The following is a 24,326-nucleotide window of genomic DNA, read 5'->3' as shown; positions in this document are numbered from 1 at the left end:
TGGAGACCCCCTGTGAAGATCTTCAGACTTTCCCACAGCATGAGTGATGCCCTCCCTGGCTGCTCCCTTATGATGCCCCCTCAGCCTCTGCCCGAGTACATCCTGGGCTATTTATTTATTTATTTATTTGCCCAAATAGATCCACTTTGGGGGGCAGGGCTTTTAATGAAGGCTCTAACCAAGCTATCCCCTCGTCGCACCTCTGTGTCCATTTGGCCCATGAGAAATCATTATGTATCTCTGTGCTGCCCAGCTTGGGAGGAGCGAGCCACTCCTCTGCTGCCCTCTGTCCTCAACCAGGCCAAACTGTGGGGCCTTGTGTCTGATTTAACCCGGGCTGTCTTCATTGCACCCTTCCAGGGGGCACCCTCTGTGCGTACTCTGGAGTTAGGCAATTAATGCAGCAGATCTGATTGCTAATGAGTGTCTCACACTCTAATCTGGAATGGCGCAAGGCAGGCCTGTGAAGTGTGCAGCTCAGCAAGCCCGCAGCTGGGGGTCTGAGGTGCCGGGACCCTCTTCTGCCAACCACTCTCATCTCTCTGAGCAGTTCTCTGGCTGCTTCTCTGCTGCTGTGCTCCCCAGTGCTGTGTTTTCTCTAAGAAATGCCTTTTCTCCAGTGAATTCTCTTACATGGGCTGGAAGCAGCAGGTGGTTTCTGAACCAGTTGGACCTCAACTTAGCAATTTCTGCCTAAATAAAGGCTCAGTTTTCCGCCCTGGGGTGTCAGTATAAATCCTGAGGGAACAGGAAAAGCCCCACTTCACGTGGCATTGTGGTAGAGAAACCCTGTCGTCAAATGAAACCTCGCAGGACAGTCCAATGTATAAAGCAGACAGAGAGGGCGATGCATGGTGGGTGAGGTAGGGAGCAAGGGCAGGTACAACAGGCTCGCTCCTGGGCACAGCTCGAAAATCACTGTGCCTGGGAAAGCCAGCCGTGGTGCCTGTGGCAAGGAGAGGCTCTCACTCTTTACGGTTCTGCCCGGTTTGCCTTGTTCGTGACTTTTAGGTGAAAACGACAGTTTGTGCAAGTCGTGTGGGAATGAAAATAGTCTTGGTGCTGTCCACTTCCGCTGCAGACGGACCACTGGCCAGGCCGAGATGATGGGCTCCTTTTTAGTGAATAGTTATGCCGGCTCACCTGCGTCCTGGTCTCCTGACACTGACCTAGAAGCTTCCGCACACACCTGCTTTGCGGGTGCCTTTTTTCTGTGAATGAAAAGATCTGCCTCTGAAAATAGCAGCGGCACAACCTGCCGAAATAATTCTGTCACTTTCTTGTGGTCCTGTAGCTTACGGCTTTGTTCCTTGCAGGGAAACCGGCAAGAATTTTCTACAAAGGTTTTTTTCTGTAAAGGTTTCCTTCTTCACACATAGTGCTTTGCAGGTCAGTGCTACTGCATCTGTTTTTCTGGGTGTGGGGCAAACTACCTAATTTCCCTGGGCCTCGGTTTCTCCATCTGTAAAATTGGGCCAAGAATGAAACCTCCACCCTGGATTGGACGTAATGTGATTGTGTGTGAAACATACGCAGCCCCTGGCACGGGGCCAGCAGCCAGGACATGTCACTGATGGTGCTGCTGTCCTGTCGCTGTAACAAACTACCTTAAACTGGATGGCTTAAAACAAACGAATTTCCTACCGTATTGCTCTGTAGGTCGGATTTCAGAATTGGCTTTGTGGGGCTAAAATCAAGGGGTCAGCAAGGCTGCACTCCTTCTGGAAGTTTTAAGGGAGCACCCTCTCCCTGCCCTCTCCAGCTTCTTGGCTCATGGCCACACCACTCTGACCTTTGCTTTCATCCTCACATCTCCTTCTCTGCCTCTGCCCACCCCCCCCCCAATTTATTAGGACCCCTGTGATTATATTGGGTCCATTCAGATAATCCAGAATAATCTCTTCATGCCACATCCTTAACTTACATTTGCCATGTCCCTTTGTCACATAAGGTCATATTTTTACAGGTCCCAGGGATTAGGGTGTGGACAGTCTTAGGGAACCATTATTCTGCCTACCACACTGATTATCTTAAAAATTAAGTATCCACAGTGTGCCGGACCCTTTACTTTGGGCTGGGCATAAACAATGAATAAGATACCATGCTTATACCAAAATAGATAAATGATAATCATGGCAGTCGACACTTACCCTTCACTGTATGCCAGGTGTTATGCTAGGCACCTTAGGGAATTATCTTCAAGTGTCAGCGTAGCATTAAGGGGAAGGTTTTATTCCCATTTTGAGGATAAGGATAATGAAGTTTAGGAAGCTTAAGTACTTTTTCCAAAAGTCACACAGCTAGTGACGCGAGCCCAGGTCTGTCTGATCCTCAGCTCTACAATTAATTACTGGATTATATATTGCCCCTGGAAGGGTAGATGGGTGTGCCTCTGGCTCTTTTCCTAACAGAGGTGGACAAGTAGCTGCAATTCAGGACCCGGGGCAGAGCTCCCACGGGAGGCCAATGCTACATCCCAATCATGGTCCAAAGCTGCAAGTTCATGGCCCTGACCGTTGGGCAGATATGTTGGTTGCCTTCAGGAGAATCTAATAACATGCGTTCATCTTCCCACCGAACTGATCCTTCCCAAGACCATTTATCGCTGTGCTAATGGGGTCCTGCTTCAAGCTGAGGCAGTGTATGAATAGCAGAGCCCAGTGAAGTTCCTCTCTAGTGATGAGTATAGAAACCACCTGGTGATTTTAAAGGGCAAAAAGAAGGTACATTCAAGTGAATCTGAGGGAAGCATTTGAATAGTAAAGGCCACGTTGTTCTTGATCTTTGCAGGAATTTCCTTCAGTGGGAATGGAACTTTTACATGAAGGGCACAGGTAGGGGGACGGTTCGCCTCCAGACTGTGTGATGTTTTAATGAGGCTGACCCAGCTGCTGGGCCCTAGGATGACCCACAGCAGCTTACCCAGGCCATGTAGGACGGGGAGAAGAGGAAGAAGTTTCCAGAGGGTCTACCCAGGGTCTAGGATGGGGCTGAAGTGTGCAGGTAAGTAAGTGGTGCCTCCCCTGCTCTGAGCAGAAGTGGTAGCAAGGAACTTTCCTGGATTCTTTCCTGCTGAAGGGGCAGGCTGTTTGGGGTAGGGTTTGCATTTCCACATTTTCGTTTTCTCCAGAGACAGCTTCTCTCTCTCAACCCCTTTGCCTACACCCCTGAGCTTCGAAGACATTGCATTTTGGACACGTTCACAGATTGGCTAGCAGAAAGATGTTTGTTATATTGGGGCAGATATAGTAAGGGTGTCCATACATTCTGACTCTTTAAGACAGTAATGTTTTGAAGTCATTATTTTTTGAAGTAATTATTTTTCAATAACGATGACTGATTAAATGCATCCATGTGGGATTAAATGTTTGGCTATTTGTAAGACTACGTCTGTAAAATCCACAAATCAGAACAACTCGATGCTGTGGCTGGCTTTCCCTCTTCTTTTCCTCTCTCTCTCTCTCTCCCTCTCTCTTGCTCCTGCTCTTCCCTCCTCCCCCCACCCTTTCTTTCACTATCTATAGAAGGACTTTGGAATAGAAACTGGGCTCAGAACTTGTGATGGAAAGTTGAATAAGTATGAGTCCCTGACTGCCAGGGATTTGTGTCCGGTAAAGGGATTCGTTCATTTTATCCAGCAGATCTTTGTTGAGCATCTGTGATGTAGCAGGCACCCATCTAGGTGCTGAGATGCAGCGATGAACAAAATACACTAAATCTGATACTCCAGATGTCCAGATTCCAGTGGGGATGACACACAGTAAACGAGCAAATAAGTATAGAAGGTGATTTCAGCGGGGCGCCTGAGTGGCTCAGTTGGTGGGGCATCCAATCTCAGCTCAGGTTGTGATCTCACGGCTCATGGGTTCAAGCCTCAAGTCAGGGTTTGTGTGGACAGCTCAGAGCCTGGAGCCTGTTTCAGATTCTGTGTCTCCTTCTTTCTTTGCTCCTCCCCCATTCTCTCTCTCAAATATAGATAAACATTAAAAGGTTTGCTTTAAAAAAAAAAAAGATGATTTCAGCTCACGATACAGTTTCAGCTGTGAACAAAACAAAGTCAGGCAGGGGGCTGAAGAGTGACTGCAGGGGACTGGCTTTTCTGCAGTGGGGTGGGAGGCTACGGGGGCCTCTTTGAGGAGGTGACATGGAACAGAGTGCTGAGTGTTGACAAGGAGCTGCCCTGCAAGGATCTGGGCAAACATGTCCCAGCCAGAGGAAACAGCAAATGCGAAGTCCCAGAGGTGGGAGCTAACTTGGAAACATTGGAAGACCAGTGTGGCTGGAGGGTATTTATGGGGAGCTAAGGATGGAGAGGCAGGCAGTGGCCAAAACTGGGAGAACTATGAAAGGGACTTTGGGTGCTCTTTGGAGCGGAATGGGAATCCTCTGGAGGCAAGGGAGTGTAGGGGTCGACTTTACATTTTAGAAAGCAGTCAAGCCGGTTCCTGCTTGGCGAATGGGCTGGCTGGGCCGGACACCCTGGTGCAGCTCTGGTACTTGGACGAGGAGAGGGAGGGACGTGGACCCGGTGGGGGTGGGGAGAAGTGGTGGAAGTCAGTATCCACTTGGAAGACTTGGCTGGATTGGCTGCTGGATTGGCTGACGCAGCCTGGGCGCAGCAGAACCACCATTAACTCTGGACTTTTCGGCTGAGCTCCTGGGGGAAGGAAGGGCAGTGCCACTGAGTTGGGGAATTCTGGGGAAGAGTCACTCTCAGGGTATGCCTACGGGTGAAAACAAGATTCTTCTTTGAAGTCGTGTCCGTGTTAAGTTTGAGAGGCTAATTGGACATCTAAGTGGAGAAATTGGGTAGACTGTTAAATCCACAAGTGCTGGGGAAAAGGTCAGTGCTGGGGATGAAGATGTAGAAATCATCCGTCAGAGGCACAAGGAGCAAAACAAAATGTGGGAGGTGTACTCGTGGCTTTAGAAGGACGTCATTCTTGCTCTAGAAAACGTGGCGATCTAAATTATGTCAACAGTGAGTGTTGCCTGTGCCAAGCACCGTGCTAACTGCTTCACACAGATGCTGTTTGGCGGGGCCCGCGCCTTGGAAAGCAGCCCTGCTGCGCTGTGGAAGACGACCCATCCTGGGACCAGATCGCTGGATTCAGATCCCAGCCCTGCCTCTCGCTGGGGGTGTGTGTGTGTCCTTGGGCAAGTTAATTTAGTCCTGTGCTTTGTTGGCTCATCTGTAAAAGAGGGTAATACTAGTACCTACTTCACAGAGTTATTGGGATATTTACACGAGTTAATACCTGTGAAATACCTGGAATAGAGCGTGGTACCCAATAAGCACTCAATACATGATAGTGATTTTATTTATTTATTTATTTATTTATTTATTTATTTATTTCCGAGTTTTAATTGAAATTCCAGTTAGTTAACATACAGTGTAATATTAGCTCCGGTGATTCAGCACTTATATGCAATAGTGGTGTTCATCCCTATAAATGCCTTCCTTAGTACCCATCACCCACTTAACCCCCCCCCCCGCCCCCCCCACCGCCCCTCCAGTAACACTCAGTTTGCTCTCTGTAGTTAAGAGTCTGTTTCCGGTTGACCTCCCTCTCTTTCCTCCTATGTTCGTTTGTTTTGTTTCTTAAATTCCACAGGCGAGTGAAATCATACGGTATTTGTGTTTCTCTGACTTACTTCACTTAGCATAATACTCTCTAGCGATTTTAGTGTTAGTGTTTCTTGTGGTTGCTCTGTGTGGTGCATTTCAACAGATGAAAGAATAAGGTGTGTTATAATTAGGGTATTGTTTTGGGGTCTTGTTTTGACCTGTTTATTAGTCAGTGTATAGTGTGCTTGGGTTGTCTTCCAGGTTTGTGCCATGATTCCATTTTATGAACAAGCCCTCTACTGCAATATGTATTAAAATCTGTTTCTGTTCCTGTTGCTGTATAACGAACCACCCCAACTTACTGACATAAAGCAAGTATTTGATTATACTCGTAGATTCTGCGTTTAGGAAATCAGGCAGAGCTCATTAGGGATGGCTTATCTCCGCTCCACGAAGTCTGGGGTGGGGGGCTCACTTGGGAAGGCTGTGGGGATTGATGGCGTGTGGGGAGCAGTGGAATCAACTAGGGCCGTCTTCACTCATGTGATGGTAGTTGGTGCTGACTCTCCGCTGGGGTCTTAGCTTGGCCGTTGGCTAGAGCACCAACACAGGGCCATGCCGTGTGGCCTCTCCTTGGGGCCTGGTTTGGGCTTCCTCACAGCATGGCAGCTGGGTTCTCAGAGTGAGTGTCCCGAGAGAACCAGGAAGAAGCAGTGTGGTCTTTTATGAAAGTTTCGGAGGCCACACAGTGCCACTTCTGCCTTAGTCACAAGCCTGTCCAGATTCAAGGCGATGGGGCATAGATTCCATCTCATGAGAGGAATATCAGAACATGCAGGACAGGAGATGTTGTGGCCAGTTTTGGAAAAATACAGTCTGTCTTGAGGCTTAACCAGGAGGCCAATTATGAGGCCAGTTGGCTTAAAGAATCCAGAGTACTTCTAAATTTTGGATGTGCTCTGAAGTGAGGGTCTCATTTATTTATTAAAGGACTTGATTGCTCTTGGCCTTTGTTGTACTGGAATGTTGGTTTGTTAGAACTGGTAAGCTCTCATTCACTTAAGAAACCCCGATGGAATACTGACTCTGTGCGAGACCCTTACTGCTGTCGGGGCAAACCAACATACCACAAGGAGCCTTGTAGCCACAAGGTGAATATGAATTACAGTTGGCTTTCAGTTAACTGGTCTCTGGAGAGGAAGAAAGCCAGTGACAATCCCTAATGATAGTTACAATAAAACTAGTCAAAACCAGACACAAAATGCATTTAATGCAAACGTATTCAGTTAGCATTGTAGTCAACGTTCAGAACACATTTCCCATTGTACAGACCTTATCTAATGCATTAATTATTATCACAACTAGCAATTCTTAAATACTGAATCCATTCAATATAGTAAGGCCCCAAAGAGTATGATACCATTTAATTTGCAGTGTAACCCCCTGAGGCAGTTTCCTTTTTCTAGAGAAGAGAGAGTAGTGGAGAGGGTAAGTGACACAAGCTGGCATTTGTACCCAGACCTTCTGCTCCCACGGTGCATGCTGAAGGTGACAGGACAGGTTCGTAGAAAGCTGGGACTAGAGCCCACATTCTGGATATTCCCTTTGGTGCTTTTGCTTCCAGATTCATGGTTTCCATCCATGTTCCATGAGTCTTCGGGGTCCTAAGGAGGTCTTGGGACTGAGTGTACAGATTGAGAGGGAGGTAAAGCTCATAGGACTTTGGGCCCTTGTCAAAATTCCAGCCATTACAGCTTGCTTTGAGATTATATTATATTGTTTTATACCATACTATACTACACTATACCATCCTATAGAAAACACAATGTACTATAAAATAACATTTATATGTATTTAATATTTAACATATTATGCTTACACTACATAATATAGTATATAGTATTCAATATCCAAGAGTATGTGGGGTAGGGGAGAGGTATTCAGGCTTTTAGAACAAAATCCTCCCTTCAAAATTTCTTTTAATGGTTATTTATTTTTGAGAGAGAGACAGAGTGTGAGTGGGGGAGGGGCGCAGAGAGAGAGAGAGAGAGAGAGAGAGAGAGAGAGAGAGAGACAAAGAATCTGAAGAAGGCTCCAGGCTCCAAGCTGTCAGCACAGAGCCCGACGAGGGGCTCGAACCCATGAACCACAAGATCATGACCTGAGCCGAAATCAGACACTCAACCGACTGAGCCACCCAGGCGCCCCTAAAATCCTGCCTTCAAATGGAATTTTACATCTCTATCTGTGTCTATATTGTTTCTACCTAAAGTTTGAATGTCATTCAGTTCAATTGAATTTCCACTCAAAATTCAAACTTTCAGAACAAAACCTTTTCATTTGAAAGAAGTTCAGTTTGATTCAGATCTTACCTTTGTAAGGTTTACCTGAAGCCTTTCCTTCAAGTGAAAGTTTGCATTTCTAGGTATAATTTCCACTTAAAGTTTGAATTTTATTCAGTTCAATTGAATTTCTCCTTAAAATTCAGACTTTTAGAACACAGCCTTTCCTTGAAATGGAAGGGTTTCGTTTGAAAAGTTTGAAATCTCTGGTCTGTTCCACATCTTGTCTATTTTTAGTGCACAAATCTGGTCCGTAAGTGGTACCACAGTTATCCTAATTCCAGCCTCAAGATCTCAGTCACTAGCTAAAGTCTTCTCTGCTGGCAAGAGGTGCGTTAGCATCTGCTATGGAAAATAACCTTTAAAGTGCCCCTGCAAGCACAAATCCATAAAACTGAAAGCCATAGGAAAGGGAGAGAGGGTTTATCCAATTTTTAAAAGACTTTTGAAAGCGTGATTTAGATCTTATGTCTGTTGGGTTATCCTGACTGATTTAGTATGTAAATAGGTCCCAGAAAGAGTGTTCTTACCGTGATCTTTGTTTTCAGTTTACTTTTTCATATCAAGTTTTCTTGACGGAAAGTGACTAAAAAACCTTAACGCGTGATAATCACCTTCTTTAGCAGACTGCAGAGTTGGATAGAAGTATCCAGCAATTGTTTGCTTGTGATGAAGGAAATGTGAATTTTCTGGCACAAGAACATTTTTTTTGGCTCATGTCCAAATTGTAGGGTGATTACAAACTTGACAGAGCTTAAGTAGGCCTTAAGATGTAGGGCTGTCATGTACGGCTGTGCAGGTTGTGTATTGCACAACTGTGAATGGCATTTCCTGGAGTTGTGCAATGTGGCAGTCCTGTCAGGAGGTCATGGATTCCAGCCTCTGTTGATCCTGAAGCATGAGAGGGCTTGATGGCAGGCTTCAAGGTAGTAAGAATAAGAAGATCCTGGGGGCCTGCGTGGCTCAGTCGGTTAAGCGTCCAATTTTGTCTCAGGTCATGATCTTGAGGTTCGTGGGTTCGAGCCCCACGTCAGGCTCTCTGCTGTCAGTGCGGAGCCTGCTTGGGATCCTCTGTCTCCCGCTCTCTCTGCCCCTCTCCTGCTATCTCTCTCTCTCAAAAACAAATAAACATAAAATTTGAAAAGCAGCTATCATGTGCTGTGATTTACAAAGGAGTGCCTCTCTGTACCTTCAGTGTTCTCAGTTTAGGGCATTTCTGGCGAGTGCCTAGGAATAAAAAAGGAGTTGGTCTGAGATACTGTGCAGCTGTACTTAAATGGAAGATCCTGCCGAGAGATGAAGTTCACCTTCGTGCTGGTGACTGAATGGCGGCTGCTTGCTCATTTGTTTTGGGGTGTGCCCACAAAGTAGGTGTCTCCCATGCCTCAGCTTTTGCTCTCTGTTCCTAGTGGGTGAAATCCAGTCCTGAACACCAAGGAATGAGGTTTGGGATTATGGCAGGATTTATTAGTACCAAATCAAGAAACTCAAGTTAAATTCTAGAATGAATACAGAATCACGGGCCAAGGTGCTCTTTCAGAGAATTTCTTGTAACTGAGCATGAGGGCATTAGGGGGTCTTGAGGGAGCATGGGTTTTAGGTGCACACGGGGTGCCTGGGTGGCTCAGTAGGTTAAGCATCCGACTCCTGATTTCGGCTCAGGTCATGATTTCACAGAATCTCCCTCTCCCTCTCTCTCAGCCCCTCCCCTGCTTGTGTGCTCACTCTCTTTCTGTCAAAATAAATAAATAAGCATCTTAAAAAAAGGCTTAAAAATGAAAAGAATTAGATGGACACCAGGCTTGTATCCTGGGTCACTGCCTGCCTTGGACAAGGTGCTTATATCACCCTCTAGCTGAGGGTGTTACAGGATTAGCTGATATTTAGGATGCCCTTTAGGTAAAAAAAAAAAAATTATATTACTGATTTGTGGTGTAATTTGGTATAATTATACAATAAACCTCTTCCTTGGCTTCATATATTCAGAGCATTTATTGAAAGCCTACCACGTTCAGGTGCCATGTGCTAGGTACTGGGTGTGTAAAAGCAAACCAAATAAGCAAGGTCTCTGCCCTCGGAGTTGATAGTCTCCCCCCAGGTGCTGACCTGGGCTGGTGGCGGGGGAGGCAGAAGGAGGGCCAGAGGTGGTTTCTTGGTCTCCTTGGAGGTAGAAATGACAGAACTCTGGGAGAGCAGGAGGAACAGGGAGGCTGAAGTGAGGTCGCCTCTTAGGATCTGGCCATTTGGCTTGAGCAAACTGGGTGGATGTTAATACCATCCTGGGAGAGGAGCCTTCTTTTTTGACTGGTTGGTGATGGAGTGCAATTTGGACAAACTAAGTGTGAGATGCAATTGAGATATGCCAGTGACTTGCATATATGAGGCTGGAAGTCAGAGCACAGGTTTTCAGGAGCTGAAGTTTATTCTTAGAAGAAAGGGTCCCACAGTCCCCCTGCCCCCACAGTTCCCAAGAGGACAGTCTTCCCAAGAGGCCTTCTCCTTGCAAATGCTTTTCTCTCTTTTCTGACCCCCGCTTCTATCAATGCGCATTGCAATGCCACTGTTTGGGTGAAGGGCTCCCGCAGCTACTGAATCAAGGCCTGGGCCTTGGCCTTGAGCGTTCCAAAGCCCACGCTCTCTTGGAATATACACAGAGCTAGGTTGGCCCCTAGAGTGGTGGCTACACGGCCCTCTGTGTAGTCCATGAGGATGAATTTGAGATTGTCTTCATTAAATATGTGGTTTCTGTTCCAGTTGTAAGTGGCCCAGATTTTATGGTGATGGCCGTGGTGACCCAGGTATCAGCATCCCTGTAACCCGAGCGGCCACCCAGAGTTGCCTCGTTCTTCTGGACACCTCCAGTGCTGGCTTGGCTTATCACCTATGACGCAGCATGCCTGCGACTCTTGTGACTTTGGCGCACTGATCCCTGAGTTGCCTCCTGCCGGCCTCTGCCCGCTGCTTCCCTAGGCATAAAGATCTGGGAGTCATCGGCAAGTGGGTGGCATTTAAAACCTTGGCCCCGAAAGAGATCAGTCATGGGGAGGATACAGAGAAGAAAGGGTGCAGGGATGAGCCCTGTGAAAGTCCATTATTTACACATTTTTAGGAAGAGGAGCCTGTAGAGTGGATTTAAAAAGACCTCACCAGACAGAATGGAGGCGCACCTTGAGAATGGGGTGTCAAGAGGCCAGAAGTGGGAGCATTTTAAGGAGCAAGGCCTTGTGTGTGGAGTTCTGTGGGAGGCCAAGTCAAATGAGGCCACGGTGTTGTGACCTGGATCTGGCAGGGTGGAGGGGGTGGGGGTCCTGCGAAGAGCTAGGGTGCTAGGGGTGGGAGCCTGCTTGTTTTTATACGGCGTTATGATTGGTATCACCCAGTGTAGTACTTACCTACATTTTTGGTTGGTTGTGTTGGGTGGTTGATGGTTGTGTTCCTTTTGTCCCTCTGACTTAGGGTTGCCAGATAAAGTGCAGGACACTCCGTTAAATTTGAATTTCAAAAGAGTAATTTTTTCAAGTATAAGTATATCCCAGAGATTGCATGGGACATACTTACCCTGAAAATTTTTTTTATCTGAAATTCAAAGTTAACTGGGTGCCCTGAGTTCTTATTTGCTGAACCTTCCAGCGTGCGTCGAGTTGTACGCTTTAAAATGGCTACAACAGTGAATTTTATGTGATGTGAGTTTTAGCACACTCTCAAATCTGGCAACCCTATCCTAACTAGACGGTCATATAGAAACTACCATATGGTCTGCTTCTGGGTTGAGTCTCCAGGACCAGTAAGAAATGCCAGCCTCCAAGGACCTTTCTTTCTGATGATAGCTACTGCTTCCATGAAGTTCCCTTAGAGCACCGCACAGAATGCTGAGCACATAGTAGGCACTCATCCAACAATGCGAACTGCATTCTGTGCTGTGGTGAATGTTAGCTGTTAGTGGAAAAGCATGGAAGGACACTACCCTGATACCTGTGAACTACTTTGAGAACGTCGTGAAATGGGCCTCGCGGGGAAGTTTTCAGTGAATTAAGTGCTGTGGCACTTTTGGCTGTGTTGGAGGAACCAAGTGCTATCTCCATGACATATCTAATTCAGCCCTGTGGCTGTGAAGCAAATGCTTTGCTGAATTCAGCACCTCCCAGTAATAGCAGCTTAAATGCAACTGGCATCCGAGGGGCCATTAAGCATCTTGAAATGGCAGGGAACTCTTGGAAATGCCCACGAATTCCAAGATAGCTGGGTTGTGTCACTTGTGCTTTTAATTCATTATGACACTTTCTATGCCCTGTTCCTCCTCCTTTCTATGAAGTAGAAGACTCCTAACCGAAAGACTGTATTTCAAATGATCCCTTTAGAGGCAACTTCAAAGCAATTAAGTACGGGTTGAATCCAACGTGTGTGAAGCATTACCTATCAGCTAGGATTTAAAAAAATTTTTTTTTTTTTTGTTTAATGTTCATTTATTTTTAAGAGAGAGAGAGACAGAGTGTGAGGAGGGGAGGGGCAGAGAGAGAGGGAGTCACAGAATCCAAAGCAGGTTCTGGGTTCTGAGCTGTCAGCCCAGAGCCGGACGAGGGGCTCAAACCCGCTCATGTGAGATAATGACCTGAGCTGAAGTCTGACACTTAGCCAACTGAGACACCTAGGCACCCCTCAGCTAGGATTTTCTCTGAAGGTTATATTCCTTGGTTAAAAGCTGAGAACCCAAAGGTTAGTTTAACTATCAATGAAAAGAAGTTTTTTTTTCTCTTGTGTTTTTTTTTTCCCTGGGCTTCACCATTTACAAGGACTTTGCATCCCTACTTAACATTTGTTTACCTGGCAAGCTGAATGGAGCACATTTATTTTGCACTAGTTTATTGAGCCGTATTATGTGCCAATATTCGCTAATTTGTATTTTGTTGTAGGTTCTTGAACCGTGTCCTATGGTCCTTATAACCGGGTGGTTCCTTGAAAGGAAATATGGTTTTGGTGATTGCTTCATTGCTACTAACCCATCACATAGAGAGGTTGCCTGGGTAACAGGTGTGGGTCTAAGGATCTATGAGAAGGTGGTAACATGGAAGAGGAATTTAACTTTTGTAAATGATGCCAAGGCAAACTTCTGTGCACCCTGCTTTATGAGCTCTTTCTTGGGGGGCAGTTTAGGGACCAGCAGAGCAGATGCCAGATTTCCTCTTGAACCCTGCAGGGATCCGTTGGCTGTCTGACATTTCGGATGCCTTCTCTTGATCCTCGAGTGCTGGGCCTTTTCTGAATGACATGGGAGTGGAGGTGAAGGTTGCCCCTCCCAATGCATCCATCTTTTTACCTGGCGAGCTCCTGGACACCAGGGTTCTGCTCTGTCACCGTTTGTCTGCTGGTTCCTGAAGCACGAGACACTTGACCAACATTTCTTGAATCCCTTTCATGAACATGAATTGAGCTCTTATTATATGCTGTGCACTGGGATTGGGATATGGAAGATTTAGAGGCAAAGGGTCCGGCGCAGGGGGCACCTAGAGGGATTTACCCTCTAGCAGGAGGGATTATTACTGAGAAAGGACTGCAGACGTTTGGGGGTTGGCGTGCCATGTCGGTTTGGCTAGAAGGTCCAGCTTACATTCAGCATCGTCCTGGTTGGAAAATTCCCCTGGAGCCTGGGTCAGCCTTCAGATCCCCTCGGCAGCAGGGATCCCTGGCTTCATCAGACCCCCAGCTTAGGTGTGCTGGTTTATTGAAGAACCCCCTCCCTGTCTTTTTAGATCTGCTTCCCCAATTTCTCAGTAAGTCCTTTGATTCCTTGAAGACTTCACTAATGAGAGCTATTAATAGTATTTGCAAACACTTCTCGGTCTTCAGAGAAATGAACTGCTACGTTTGCTACACCATTGTCTCCCCAGCCTCGTGAGGAACAACGTGGGCATTCTTTTCCCTTTTAGGCTTTCTCCCTTCCTCCCTCCTGCACTCACTCCCAGCCTCCGATGGCTGCATTTACGCGAATCACGGAAATGTTGCTGATGTCAGCAGCACCGATACTGCATTAGAGGAGCCACTCTAAGGGGGAATTATCCAGAGGGTGATGCTAAGAGGCAAAGCCATTTTGCGGGGTGTTTTGTGGAAACCGTTTTCTCCCTTGCATGGATCTCATTCATTGCTGCGACTTAAGAGGCACAGTGAAGGGAGAGCCATCTGAAAATGTTTTTCCCATCCCATTTTTTTTTTTTTTTTTTTTTTTTTCTGTAGGAGGTTTTAGTGACTCCCAAGCAAGCCGGGGGCACTGGGCGGCTGCACTGGAAATGCAGGCGGCTGAGGCTGCTTGCAAAGCACAATGTACTGGGGCGTTGGGACTCCCGTCTCAGTGACCCTGCGACAAGGGCAAAGCGAGGGCACAGCTCATCCTACATAAACAGTTTGTTCTTAGAAAAATATAAATATAAACCAAAGCCCATGCTAGCTGTCCACGGAACGTGCCGTTCAAATGCTTTCCCCAGAAAATCCTTTTGTAAAGTAGAGAGCTGTCTTGCAGGGGATTGTTAGATACAATTTCAGGTTTATGTACAGGAAGATACACCTCATTTCTTCATGACATTTGTCCTGACAGCTGTCTCTGAGCAGGGAGACAGGGAAGCTTCCTGGCTGGCACCGAGAGCCAGCTTGGGAAGGAAACCAGGGGGTTTCGAGTGGCAGCAATCCCCGAGGCTGTTCAATTTCCCAGCGACGTCCAGCAGCCTGGATCTGGTCTCTGCGCAGAGAGAAGGAGTAACAAGGAAGGGGGTGGCTCCAGCTCCAGGTGGCTCCAGGAAGGGACGGAAGGAAAGGGAGTTGAGTCTATTAGCTGGAGAGTGAAGTGTTGAACTTGGCATCTAAGCTGCACAGGGAAGGAAGAAAACACGGGACGGGCGGGGGGCACGATAGATGGTGAGAGGTAGAGGCGGGACGTGTTATGGGGGTAATTATGTGGAAAGAGCCGGGTGGATAGGATGCTCAGGTCAGAAGTGGGTGTCTTTACCGGAGTATCTCTGGAGCAGGGACATTTCTTGTGAGGACGGCGTTCGGGATGTGGCCATAGGAGGAGGCCGTCATAGTGGACACCATCGGTGCTCCGCCAGCTCTTCCAGATCCGTCTTTCCTGCCCTGTGCACCCCTCCTTCAGAGTCTGTGCACTTCTCCCCTTGTAGCTTGTCCCTACAAAGAGTCTCTTTTCAGGAGATTTTTTTCTTGGTCTACTGGTGCCTCTGGCCAGGATGCTCCTGGGCATTTTTGTCCCATTTTTGTAGCCATGACTGACTGGGTAAGAGAAGGCAAGCCTAGCTCCTTGGCCTCCAAGTGGGACAAACTTGGAGAAGTAATTGACGCTTCAGGGTTCCTCTGGGCTCAGGCGACAGGGCTTCACCTGGAGTCACACTCTTGCATGGTTTCTCGCCCTTCCCTTCTCTGCCCTTATGGCCTTTTCCTGGAAGTGCTTCCTAAACAGATTGCTTACAAACCAGTCTTCATCTCGGGATCGGCTTCTGGAGGAATCTGGCTGAAGTGGATTAGAGATGATGGTCATGGTGATGAAATGAGGGAAATGGGAGGTGTGGGTATTGGAAAGATTGTCTGTGGAACAACTGAAATAACTCAGGAGGAAAGCAGGACCTGGACGGAAGCTTCAGGGAATCAAGGAGAGAAGTCGGCTGTACCACAGCCAGCCACAAGAAGAGGAGGAAGTGAAGGAACCAGAGGGTTTGGGTCTCAAAGGAACAGGGATTTGGTCACAAGAGTGTGAGTGTTATATTTCCGGGACAGTGTGGCCCTGACATTGTGGGTGAGGGAGATTGGCCAACCTCTACCTGAATGCCACAGTCGGAGGACAGGGTCTTCCGGGGAAGCCCAGGTGTCAGTGAGGAAGGTGGAGGAAGGTTCCCTGAAGATGCTGAGGAAGTAGGGGAGGTCGTCAGTCCTGGTGGCCCTGAGGTGTCTTTGGACAGGTTTGGGATGGAGGAGGGAAGTTTGGATCAGAGCAGACGAAGCAGAGAGTAGAAGAGGGATTAAAGCTACATTGAGGGGAATCAAAGCTACAGGGAGGCTTACATCCACTGGCTTACTTGGCCGTTGCTCTTTTCAAGAGAATTGGGTTCTTCAGCCTCCTGGTAGATGGTGGTTTAGCAGCCTGGACAAAGTATGGAGCTTGCGATGTGCTCCTGGCACATAGTTGGCATGCATTTGTTGTAAGTGAGTAAATGACACATCAAGTTTCTAAACGCCCCTCCCCTTTCATCCCCGTAAAACATTCGTGCACTTACCACCTCTGTATTTTATGCTCTGATAAATTTGGAATTTCTCAAAGTACCTCCGGCTACTTCCATCACCACCATTGTGTGGGATGCAGTGAACAGGTTTCCCAAGGAAAGGGAGTTAGGCATGGGGTTATGGACTTAAGTCATAGGACCTTTCTACCTAATGGGTTAAGACATATTTTTCAGTTTTGCTTTCTACTGTGGATCTAGAAAAAAGAATTGCTTGGGTTGGTACAACTACTTGTGACCTACGTGCTTGAGACAGCCAATACCCAAGGGAGTTTGCTGGGGTCAGAGGGCAGCATGTGGAGGGTGAGGCAGGGCTGGGGAAGTAAGACGGGCCTGAGCACGTGGAACATTGGAGGCCACGTAAACAGCTGTGGGAGTCATTGTGCGGTTTTAAGCAGGAGCGGGACTGGAATTTTGGAAGGACCCCCTGGCTCCAGCCTGATTGGGAAGAGTCCCCTTCATGGAGCCCAGTGAGGAGAGGTAATTACTGTTGACAAAACACCTGGGAAAGGCAAACCTCTGTCTTGAAGGAATGGGCCCTGAAGATGGTATGTAAAATACTTGGCCCCAGGGTAAAGGAGATATTTTGGGAACCGCAGCAGCTGACATTCTTTTTAATCCGAAAGGTAGGGGAAAAATAATCTTTTTTTTTTTTAAAGTGCTTTAGTTAATTTAAATTATGGAGGAAAAAACTTAGAGCAAGAGACAAAATATGTTCTTCATGAAGCATTTTGGACCTAGACAACAGAACCCCAGCTGGGGCCGCATGCCTTTAGGCCTTGACCAAATGAGTCAAGACAAATGGGTCCATCTCACCAGCATGGTGGAGTGTGGGGCCTGTTGGAAAACCACAAGGTAGGGAGACCCGGATCTCGAAGGAGGAACCGGGCAGTGGGAAGTGCCAGGGCTGTCGTGGCCAGCTCGCATGGGCAAGGAGGAGCTATGGTCCTGGGCTCTTCCTCGTCTTCCTTAGGAATTGAACAAATCATGAAGAGCTTTCCTTGGACTATTTATTGTCTGAGACCACCTCGACTCTGGATGTCTGTCTGTGGGGGGCGGAAAATACTATAGTACTAGGACTGCTCATACTACCAGATCAATGAATTCTGCAGTTGGATTTTCTGTTGGGCAAATGTGTGACATTGACCTCATAAATGTTGGTGCAAGGCGAATTTATGGATGGAGGTGTGAATGAATCCAGGAATGGAACAAATTAGAAGTAGGAGGATCTCAGCTGCCGGCAGTGTGCTGAGCTCCACACTGAGACACAGAGCGGAGAGGAAAGACATCTGATTATACTGGGGGTGGGCAGTCGGGGAGGACTTCCTGGAGGTGGTGGCACACGAAGTGAATTTTGAAGTAGGAGGCGATGTTGGCCAGATAAAGAGTGGGGAGGAGAAAGGTATCGGGAAGCAAGATGGCCCAGAGGGCGGCATTAGCAGGGCTCAGCACGCAGGGGTCGGGTGCTGCTGGGTTTGGCTGGGGCGAAGGTTGCCTGTGGGGGCGTGGCAGCGGGTGAGGCTGGGGAGACCGGCAGGCACCGGGTCCTGGAAGGAGCCTGCGCTTTGTTTTTTCTTTTCCCCCACCCTCCCCGCCCTCCCACCCCCCTCAACCCTCAGTTTGTTCTCAGTTTTTAAGAGTCTCTTATGTTTTGGGAGCCTGCGCTTTATTTGCATCACTATGGTGTCTTCAGAGGGGCTGAAATATGAGGTCCAAGTGTTCAGAGTCGCACCCGGGAGAGCGCCATCTGGCTGCCATGTGGAGGATGGATTTGAGGGGACAGGACCGGAGGCTTTCTAAGTGATTCCGGTGAGAGAAGACAGAGCCTTGCCCTAAAGAGAGAGGCGAGGACAGATGTGAGTCAAGGTGGCAGCATGTTCTCGGCTCCCTCCTCCCTCCCCTCCCCTTTCTTTCAGCCTGGTTTCCTCTAGCCTTGGCTCTCTGTCTCTAAAGGTCCTCAGAAATTTCCCCATGCCTTTTTCTTCCATCTGGAAAGAAAGCTTGGGTGTTTCGAGAGGGCTAGGAGAGAGAAATAATTAAACCCAAAGGGAGAGCCTTTGCTTTGGTGGCATTTGGGGCACAGGGCTTGCTCATTTAGTGTGTGTAGACGGAGAGTCGCTGCGTTCTTACCAGGACCAGCTTGACCGGCTTTAAGGCACAGCCATCAGATGGAAGCTGGGAGAACGAGGTTTGGCTGTTGGGACGTCTGGAGTCAGAGCAAACATGCACATCCTGTCTGCTCTTCTTAGAGGATGGCAGAGGTGAAAGCAGCCTCTGGGACAACTGCAGGCAGGTGGGGCTCCCCATCACCCCTTCCCTCTTCCTGACACCCACCCTGTGCCCTACCCCCAGGGAAGCCTTTTGAGGATTCCAGACTGAGCTTCCACCTGGAGCTCTCGGGAAGCTCCGAGCCGTCCATGCAGTGGCCCTGGACCGATTCCAGACCTGGGAGGGCTAGGGGGGAGGGCAGGAGTTCTTTGCTTCTCGCCAGTGTGTTGCAATCACTTGTACTTTGCCTGGGTCAATAGGCAGAGTCACGTGACTGCGTGACTGCGGACCTCTGAGGTGGCCGCGTTCCACGTTTCCAAGAAACCCTGAATCCCGCGGATGTCATTTGTTTCGAGCGGCCCGGAGGAGCGGAAGGCATCCAGGGTTAGGTGTGGGAAGACAGATCCAAGGATGCCACTGCTTGGGACAGGCTGGTCAGGGTCACCTGTCAGTGCCTCACCTGTCAAGAGGGGTAGATAATGACAACTGTTCTCCACAGGAGGTTTTGTGACGACGAACTAGGTTCACGCGTGGGTGAGACCCTCGTCAATTTTCCCACCGACTCTGAAGGCAGGGACGTATCTTACTCATTTCTGTGTCCTCAGGACCCAGCACAGTGCCCGGCTGACTCAAATGTTTGTTGACTGAGTGCAAGAATGGGTGATGCGGTAAGTATAGGGCCTGGGAAAGCCTGAAAACTTTAAAACTACTAACAACTTGTTCAACTAAGAAGGAGCAGATTTGCACGCGTGCTCCCGTATCTACCCGTGTTTCGGTAAAAGCAGAATGGGCAGATGGTTATGAGGAAACCTTTTATCTTGTACTTTTCTTTTTTAAATGTTTATTTATTTTGAGAAAGAGAGAGAGTGGGAGTGGGGGAGGGGCGGAGAGAGAGAATCCCACGCAGGCCCTGCGCTAACAGCACGGAGCCCGACGCAGGGCTTGATCTCATGAATCATGAGATCGTGATCTGAGCCGAACTCAAGAGTCAGGGCTTAACTGACTGAGCCACCCAGGTGCCCCTGTGAGGAAACATTTTAAAAGGAAAATTAACTTACGGTATTATCTTCCAGGCTTTGCCTTCTCATCAATTCTTGGCAGTGTTTTTTGCTGCCAGATACTTTTCTGTGGGAGTCATGAAGAATGATAGATCATTACTTTATATGACCCATCCGTTATTGATACGTTTTAGATAAAAGGGCCCTTTCCACCAAGGGAATTTCTTTGGTTCCTATTTTTCTGTTTCCTATGCTCCAGAAGAGGACTGACTTGGAAGTCACGTTATTCTCATTTTAATCCCACCAGCCCCCCAACCCTCCAACTGAGTCCTTATCATCCACCTTTCGCAGATAAGGAAACAGAGAAACTAAATGGCGGTCTCAGGGTCACCCAGCCACTGATAGATTTGGGACTGAAGTTCTGGTTTTTACTCCTGGTGATTTGGAAACTCGGGATTGGTGGATTCTATTCAGACTCTGCTCCCAGAGTCTGTCCCTTAGCAGAGTGGCATCAGGAACTGGTCTGAAAAAGACCTTTGTCAAGCCCAATTCTGCTCAGCCTCATAGGGATGCTAGAAGCCCCGGAAACATCCATGATGCAAGTCCGTGAATGAGTCCCAGCTGCAGATGACCCCCGAGCTCAAGGCCGTCATTAGGCTTCCTCCTAATGGTTATCACCTGTCAGTGTGGAGGATGTCCCCTAAGTGGGTTGTCAACCCCTGGAGCTGGGAGGGACTGTGACCACCACAGCACAGCGCCTCGTGCTCATTTGGCATTACACAAATGCTTGTTACTGAGGGTGGTGGTGACTGATGGGGCTTTTGTTTATGGTTTGAAGGAATCAGCAGCAACAACAACAACAACAACAACAACAGAAAACAAACAATTGCTCTATGCCAGGCACTATGCCGAGAAATGGAGATCCAGCCATTAAAAGACAAGCTTTCAGACTCCAAGGAGTTTGTAGGCTCGTCGGGCGAGGGGCACGCCGGGTGGGCCTGGAGAGTCCGGGATGACTTCACAGGGGAGGCAGCTTGGAGCTGAGATTGAGGAGGATGGGAGTTTCCCAGGCAGGTGAAGGTGGGGAGGGGGCTGCCGGCCAGAGGAACATCCATGAAGGGGTGAGGTGTGAGCAGAGCACTGTTGTGTCGGGGCACCTGCTCTTGGCTCCTGGGGTGCCAAGCGATTTCCCGCTGAACACCACTCATCCACGTTGTATGCGCGGTTCGGACGTGCCCACGTCTCTTCCTTCTGTTCTTCATTCATTTTATCAGCGCCTCGTGTGGGAGGCACCATACAGGACACTGGGGTACAGAGGTGAGAGGGTAGACCCGGGGCCTGCCCTCCTGAAGCTCTAAGTCGAGTGACAAGTAAACAGGCTCTATTAACAGCACAGGGCAGTGAGTGTGGGTCAAGAGAGATCTAATCTAGTGGGGGTGTATTAGCTTCCTGTTGCTGCTGTAACAATCTTAGTGGCTGAAAAGAATACATCTTTATTATCTTATGGTTCTGGAGGTCAGAAGTTCCAAATCGGTCTCATTGGGCCAAAATTAAGGTGTGGGCAGGGTGGGATCCTTCTGGAGCCTGTAGGGGAGAGTCTGTTCCTTGTCTCTTCCAGCTTCTAGGAGCTGATTCCATCCCTTGGCTTATGACCTCTGCTTCTGTCTTTACATGTCTTTCTCTGACTGTCCTGCCTCCCTCTTAGAAGGAAATTTGTGATTATATTGGGCCCACCCAGATAATCTAGGATAATTCCCTATCTCTAGATTTTTAACTTAATCACATTTGCAAAGTTCCTTTCCTGTTGTAAGGTAACACAGGCATAGGGCCCAGGGATTAGGATGTGGACATCTTTGGGGGCCATTATTCCACCGTCCACAGAGGCCGCAGGAGGAAAGGGGAGGAAGTGCTTCCGGAAGTGGTATTTGACCCCAGATTTGTCAAAGATGGGTGAGAGTGGAAGCAAGGAGGTCACTTAGGCGGCTGCTGGATTGGTTCAAGCAAGATGAGTTAAGGTTGGTAGTCCTAGGAATGGTGAGAGGTGCGAGACTGAGATACAATGGGGAAGCTGAATGAATGGGAAACGTGGGGGCAAGGCTGAAAGCAAGCTGCCCAAGACAAGACGCACCTCAGTATCAACAAGGGCTAGTAGGAACCCGGAAGTAGTGTTTTGGGGGAAGGATTAGCAAGAACATAATGCCCACAGTGCTGATCCTAATTCTTAAATCTTTCAATCAGAGATTCCAAGCAGTTTTGGGTTCAGTAAGTCAGAAGGAAATGTAACATTTTATTTGCAGCGATTATATACGATTATCAACAATAATGCTTTTATTTGCTAGAATAAGATACAATAAAAGGTTGATTGCTCTGCTTGGTTTTCAAGAGAAAAGCTGATTTTGAGGCCCTAGGAGGAAAGGCAGATGTTTACAGACCTAGATTCCTGGAGGTGGCCACCCTTCTGGCCAGGCATTGTCAGGGTCACTGGTGCTGTGAATAGGCAGGGACATCCCCGTGCTTTTATTTATCTTGAGTTCCCCAAGGCAGGGACTGAGCAGTGAGCTCTCTTGAGTGGGATTGTTGGCCCCACTTAGGTAATTAGGGTTGTCATCTCCTAATACCTTATTTACACAACAGCCAGGCTGCGCTATGGCAGAGGCTATAATAAGCATTAGTATAATGAGGGCAGAACAAAATCGAAGTGCACTGTCTGCTCACTGCTGCACAAGACAGATTTCCGAAATGCATGATAGCATTACGTGTGCAACGCTACCCTGTTCCTCCTGCCATTCCAGAAAAGCCTCCAGCTTAACATATTTATTTCCAAGGTAACGAAATTGCCCTAACAGAGACCAGGGACCTTTGAGAATTCGATGTGTTCTCAACACGAGGGGAAATTTCTTTTCCAATGGCTTCTTTTTGGAGGAAAATAGAAGTAAAATTCTATTACTAATAGATCAGGAGTGATTACATCTAAGTCGCTGAATTTTCTATTGAGAAATGCGCTTTGAATCTATTTCTTCTTCTTTTTTTAGGAAACCAAATTTATTGGCATAAAAACATCACTCATTATTCCCTCCCTCATTCTACTCTTTTTTTTTTTTTCCCCACTTTGGTAGTCTTCTGAAACCCAAACCTTTTTTTTACCGTGTCTGAGTTTTGACTTGTTTCCCTGATGCTAAGCTCACCCTTCTTTGTTTTGTGACCGTGACCCTGGATGAAAGGGACTTTGAAACTCGCTAGATGTTAGTCTCTCCTCTGCTCTTGGTTATCACCCGGCCCTCAGTATGTGGCCAGAGTCGTTGCGCGTCCATCTCCGATTTATTTCCTCTCCAAGTTGAATGATACGTCTGTATTTCAAATATGGTGGTTTGTCATTTATCTTATATATCGTTTAACCAAGGAAGCTAAGGCAAGAGCTGAAGTATAAATCACGGGCCTTCAAAATTGGACCTTGTAGAGAAATATAAGCATTTCAAACTCAATTAATACTATTTTTTTTTTAAAGCCAGAACTCCTGGTGCCCATTTTTCAAGAACTCACACAGACGCCTCGCAACTGATCAGGTTCCCTCCCTGCCGGCTTGGGGAGCCGGTTTGTGATCCTCACATTTGAAAGCTGGCTTGAGAAAGACATCTGTGCTTTGCTTCTGCCAAGTTCTGTGTCTTGTATTCATAAACAAACTCTCTCTCCCCCTGTCCTCCACCCTGTTTCTCAGTGGCCGTTCCAGCAGCAGCACCCCCGGTGTGCCAGCCCAAGGGTGCCACTAGTGGGCACCACGCGGCCCCGCGCCTGTCCGTCTCCTCCCGAGCCACAGTGGTAGCCAGAATGGAAGGCGCCCCTCAGGGGGGCCTGCAGACCGTCATGAAGTGGAAAACGGTCGTTGCCATCTTTGTGGTCGTGGTGGTCTATCTCGTCACGGGCGGTCTGGTCTTCCGGGCGCTGGAACAGCCCTTCGAGAGCAGCCAGAAGAACACCATCGCCTTGGAGAAGGCAGAATTCCTGCGGGATCACATCTGCGTGAGCCCACAGGAGCTGGAGACGCTGATCCAGGTGAGCAGGGGGTGAGTCAGCCATAGGATAGCCTGTGGGGAGAAGGGACAGCGTTGGTTCTGTCCTTGGAGCTCACCGAGTTTCGCCTTTGGTTGAGATGCTCCTGATGGTCAGGGTGGTCTTCTCCGGGGAGGCGACCTGTGAGCTGAGACCTCCAAGGAGCCAGAGAGTAAGGCACGTGATGATCAGGGGGAAGAGGGAACATGCGTGCCACAGCCTTGATGCCCTGACGCATGATGAGTGGGCTCTGTTTCACATCACCCGCTTTTGGAGGAGGTGGCCGGAGGCAGCGGCAGGCAAAAAGGCTTTGGATTTTCCAATTCAAGTCCACCTATGTGTACTGATTAACTTCCTGATTCTGAAGTCTGCGTGAGCTGCTGGGCTAAGAGGGTGCCCTAGGTGCCACAGAAAAAGTTTTAGACAAGCAGCGTTGTATTAACCTATCTCAAGTCAGTGAAAGTGGAGTAAAGACCATCAGAGGTGGGATGAGAGGCTGTTGGTGACTGGGGAGGGCCATTGTGGTGGATTTATGGGGATACAATAAAGACAGCAGTAATAGGAATAATCAAGATTACTGTTTTTGAACTTTATTGTATCAGGCACCGTGCTAAGGCCCTTGCATAGCTTGGGTATTAAGAAAATAGCACCCATAAAAAGATGGAGGCAGAGAACTTTGAGCTACCACCTAGAGAAGCGAGGCAGTGAAAGCAGGGGTGGGGGTGGCCTCGGCAGGGGTGAACTTGGCCATGGGAGGGCCATGGGAGACAGAGAGTCCTCTCAGGTGGAGTGATGGGAGGAAGTGAAACAGGAGGCTTCAGAAGTCTGT

General features: G+C 48.1%; 1 protein-coding gene and 1 long non-coding RNA gene across 2 annotated transcripts in view; one reads left to right on the top strand and one right to left on the bottom strand.

Annotated features, from left to right (window-relative positions):
- The window catches only part of KCNK10 (potassium two pore domain channel subfamily K member 10), a 123,792-nt gene that overhangs the window by 31,087 nt on the left and 68,379 nt on the right, over positions 1 to 24,326 (top strand). Inside the window, exon 2 of the mRNA XM_060620469.3 lies at positions 23,166 to 23,500. Within this exon, the coding sequence (XP_060476452.1) occupies positions 23,166 to 23,500 (335 nt within the window). The remainder of the gene's footprint in view (positions 1 to 23,165; positions 23,501 to 24,326) is intronic.
- On the bottom strand, positions 17,829 to 18,477 carry LOC144616624 (uncharacterized). Its single transcript, XR_013555992.1, has 2 exons — positions 18,315 to 18,477; positions 17,829 to 18,016 (listed from the first exon to the last, which is right to left on the bottom strand). It is a non-coding gene; the product is annotated as an uncharacterized LOC144616624 (long non-coding RNA).

The sequence above is a fragment of the Panthera onca genome, chromosome B3 (assembly GCF_046562875.1).
Source record: "Panthera onca isolate mPanOnc1 chromosome B3, mPanOnc1 haplotype 2, whole genome shotgun sequence".
NCBI classification, from domain to species: Eukaryota; Metazoa; Chordata; class Mammalia; order Carnivora; family Felidae; genus Panthera; species Panthera onca.
Note: the sequence above shows the minus strand (reverse complement) of the source record. Positions and strands in the feature narration are given on the sequence as shown.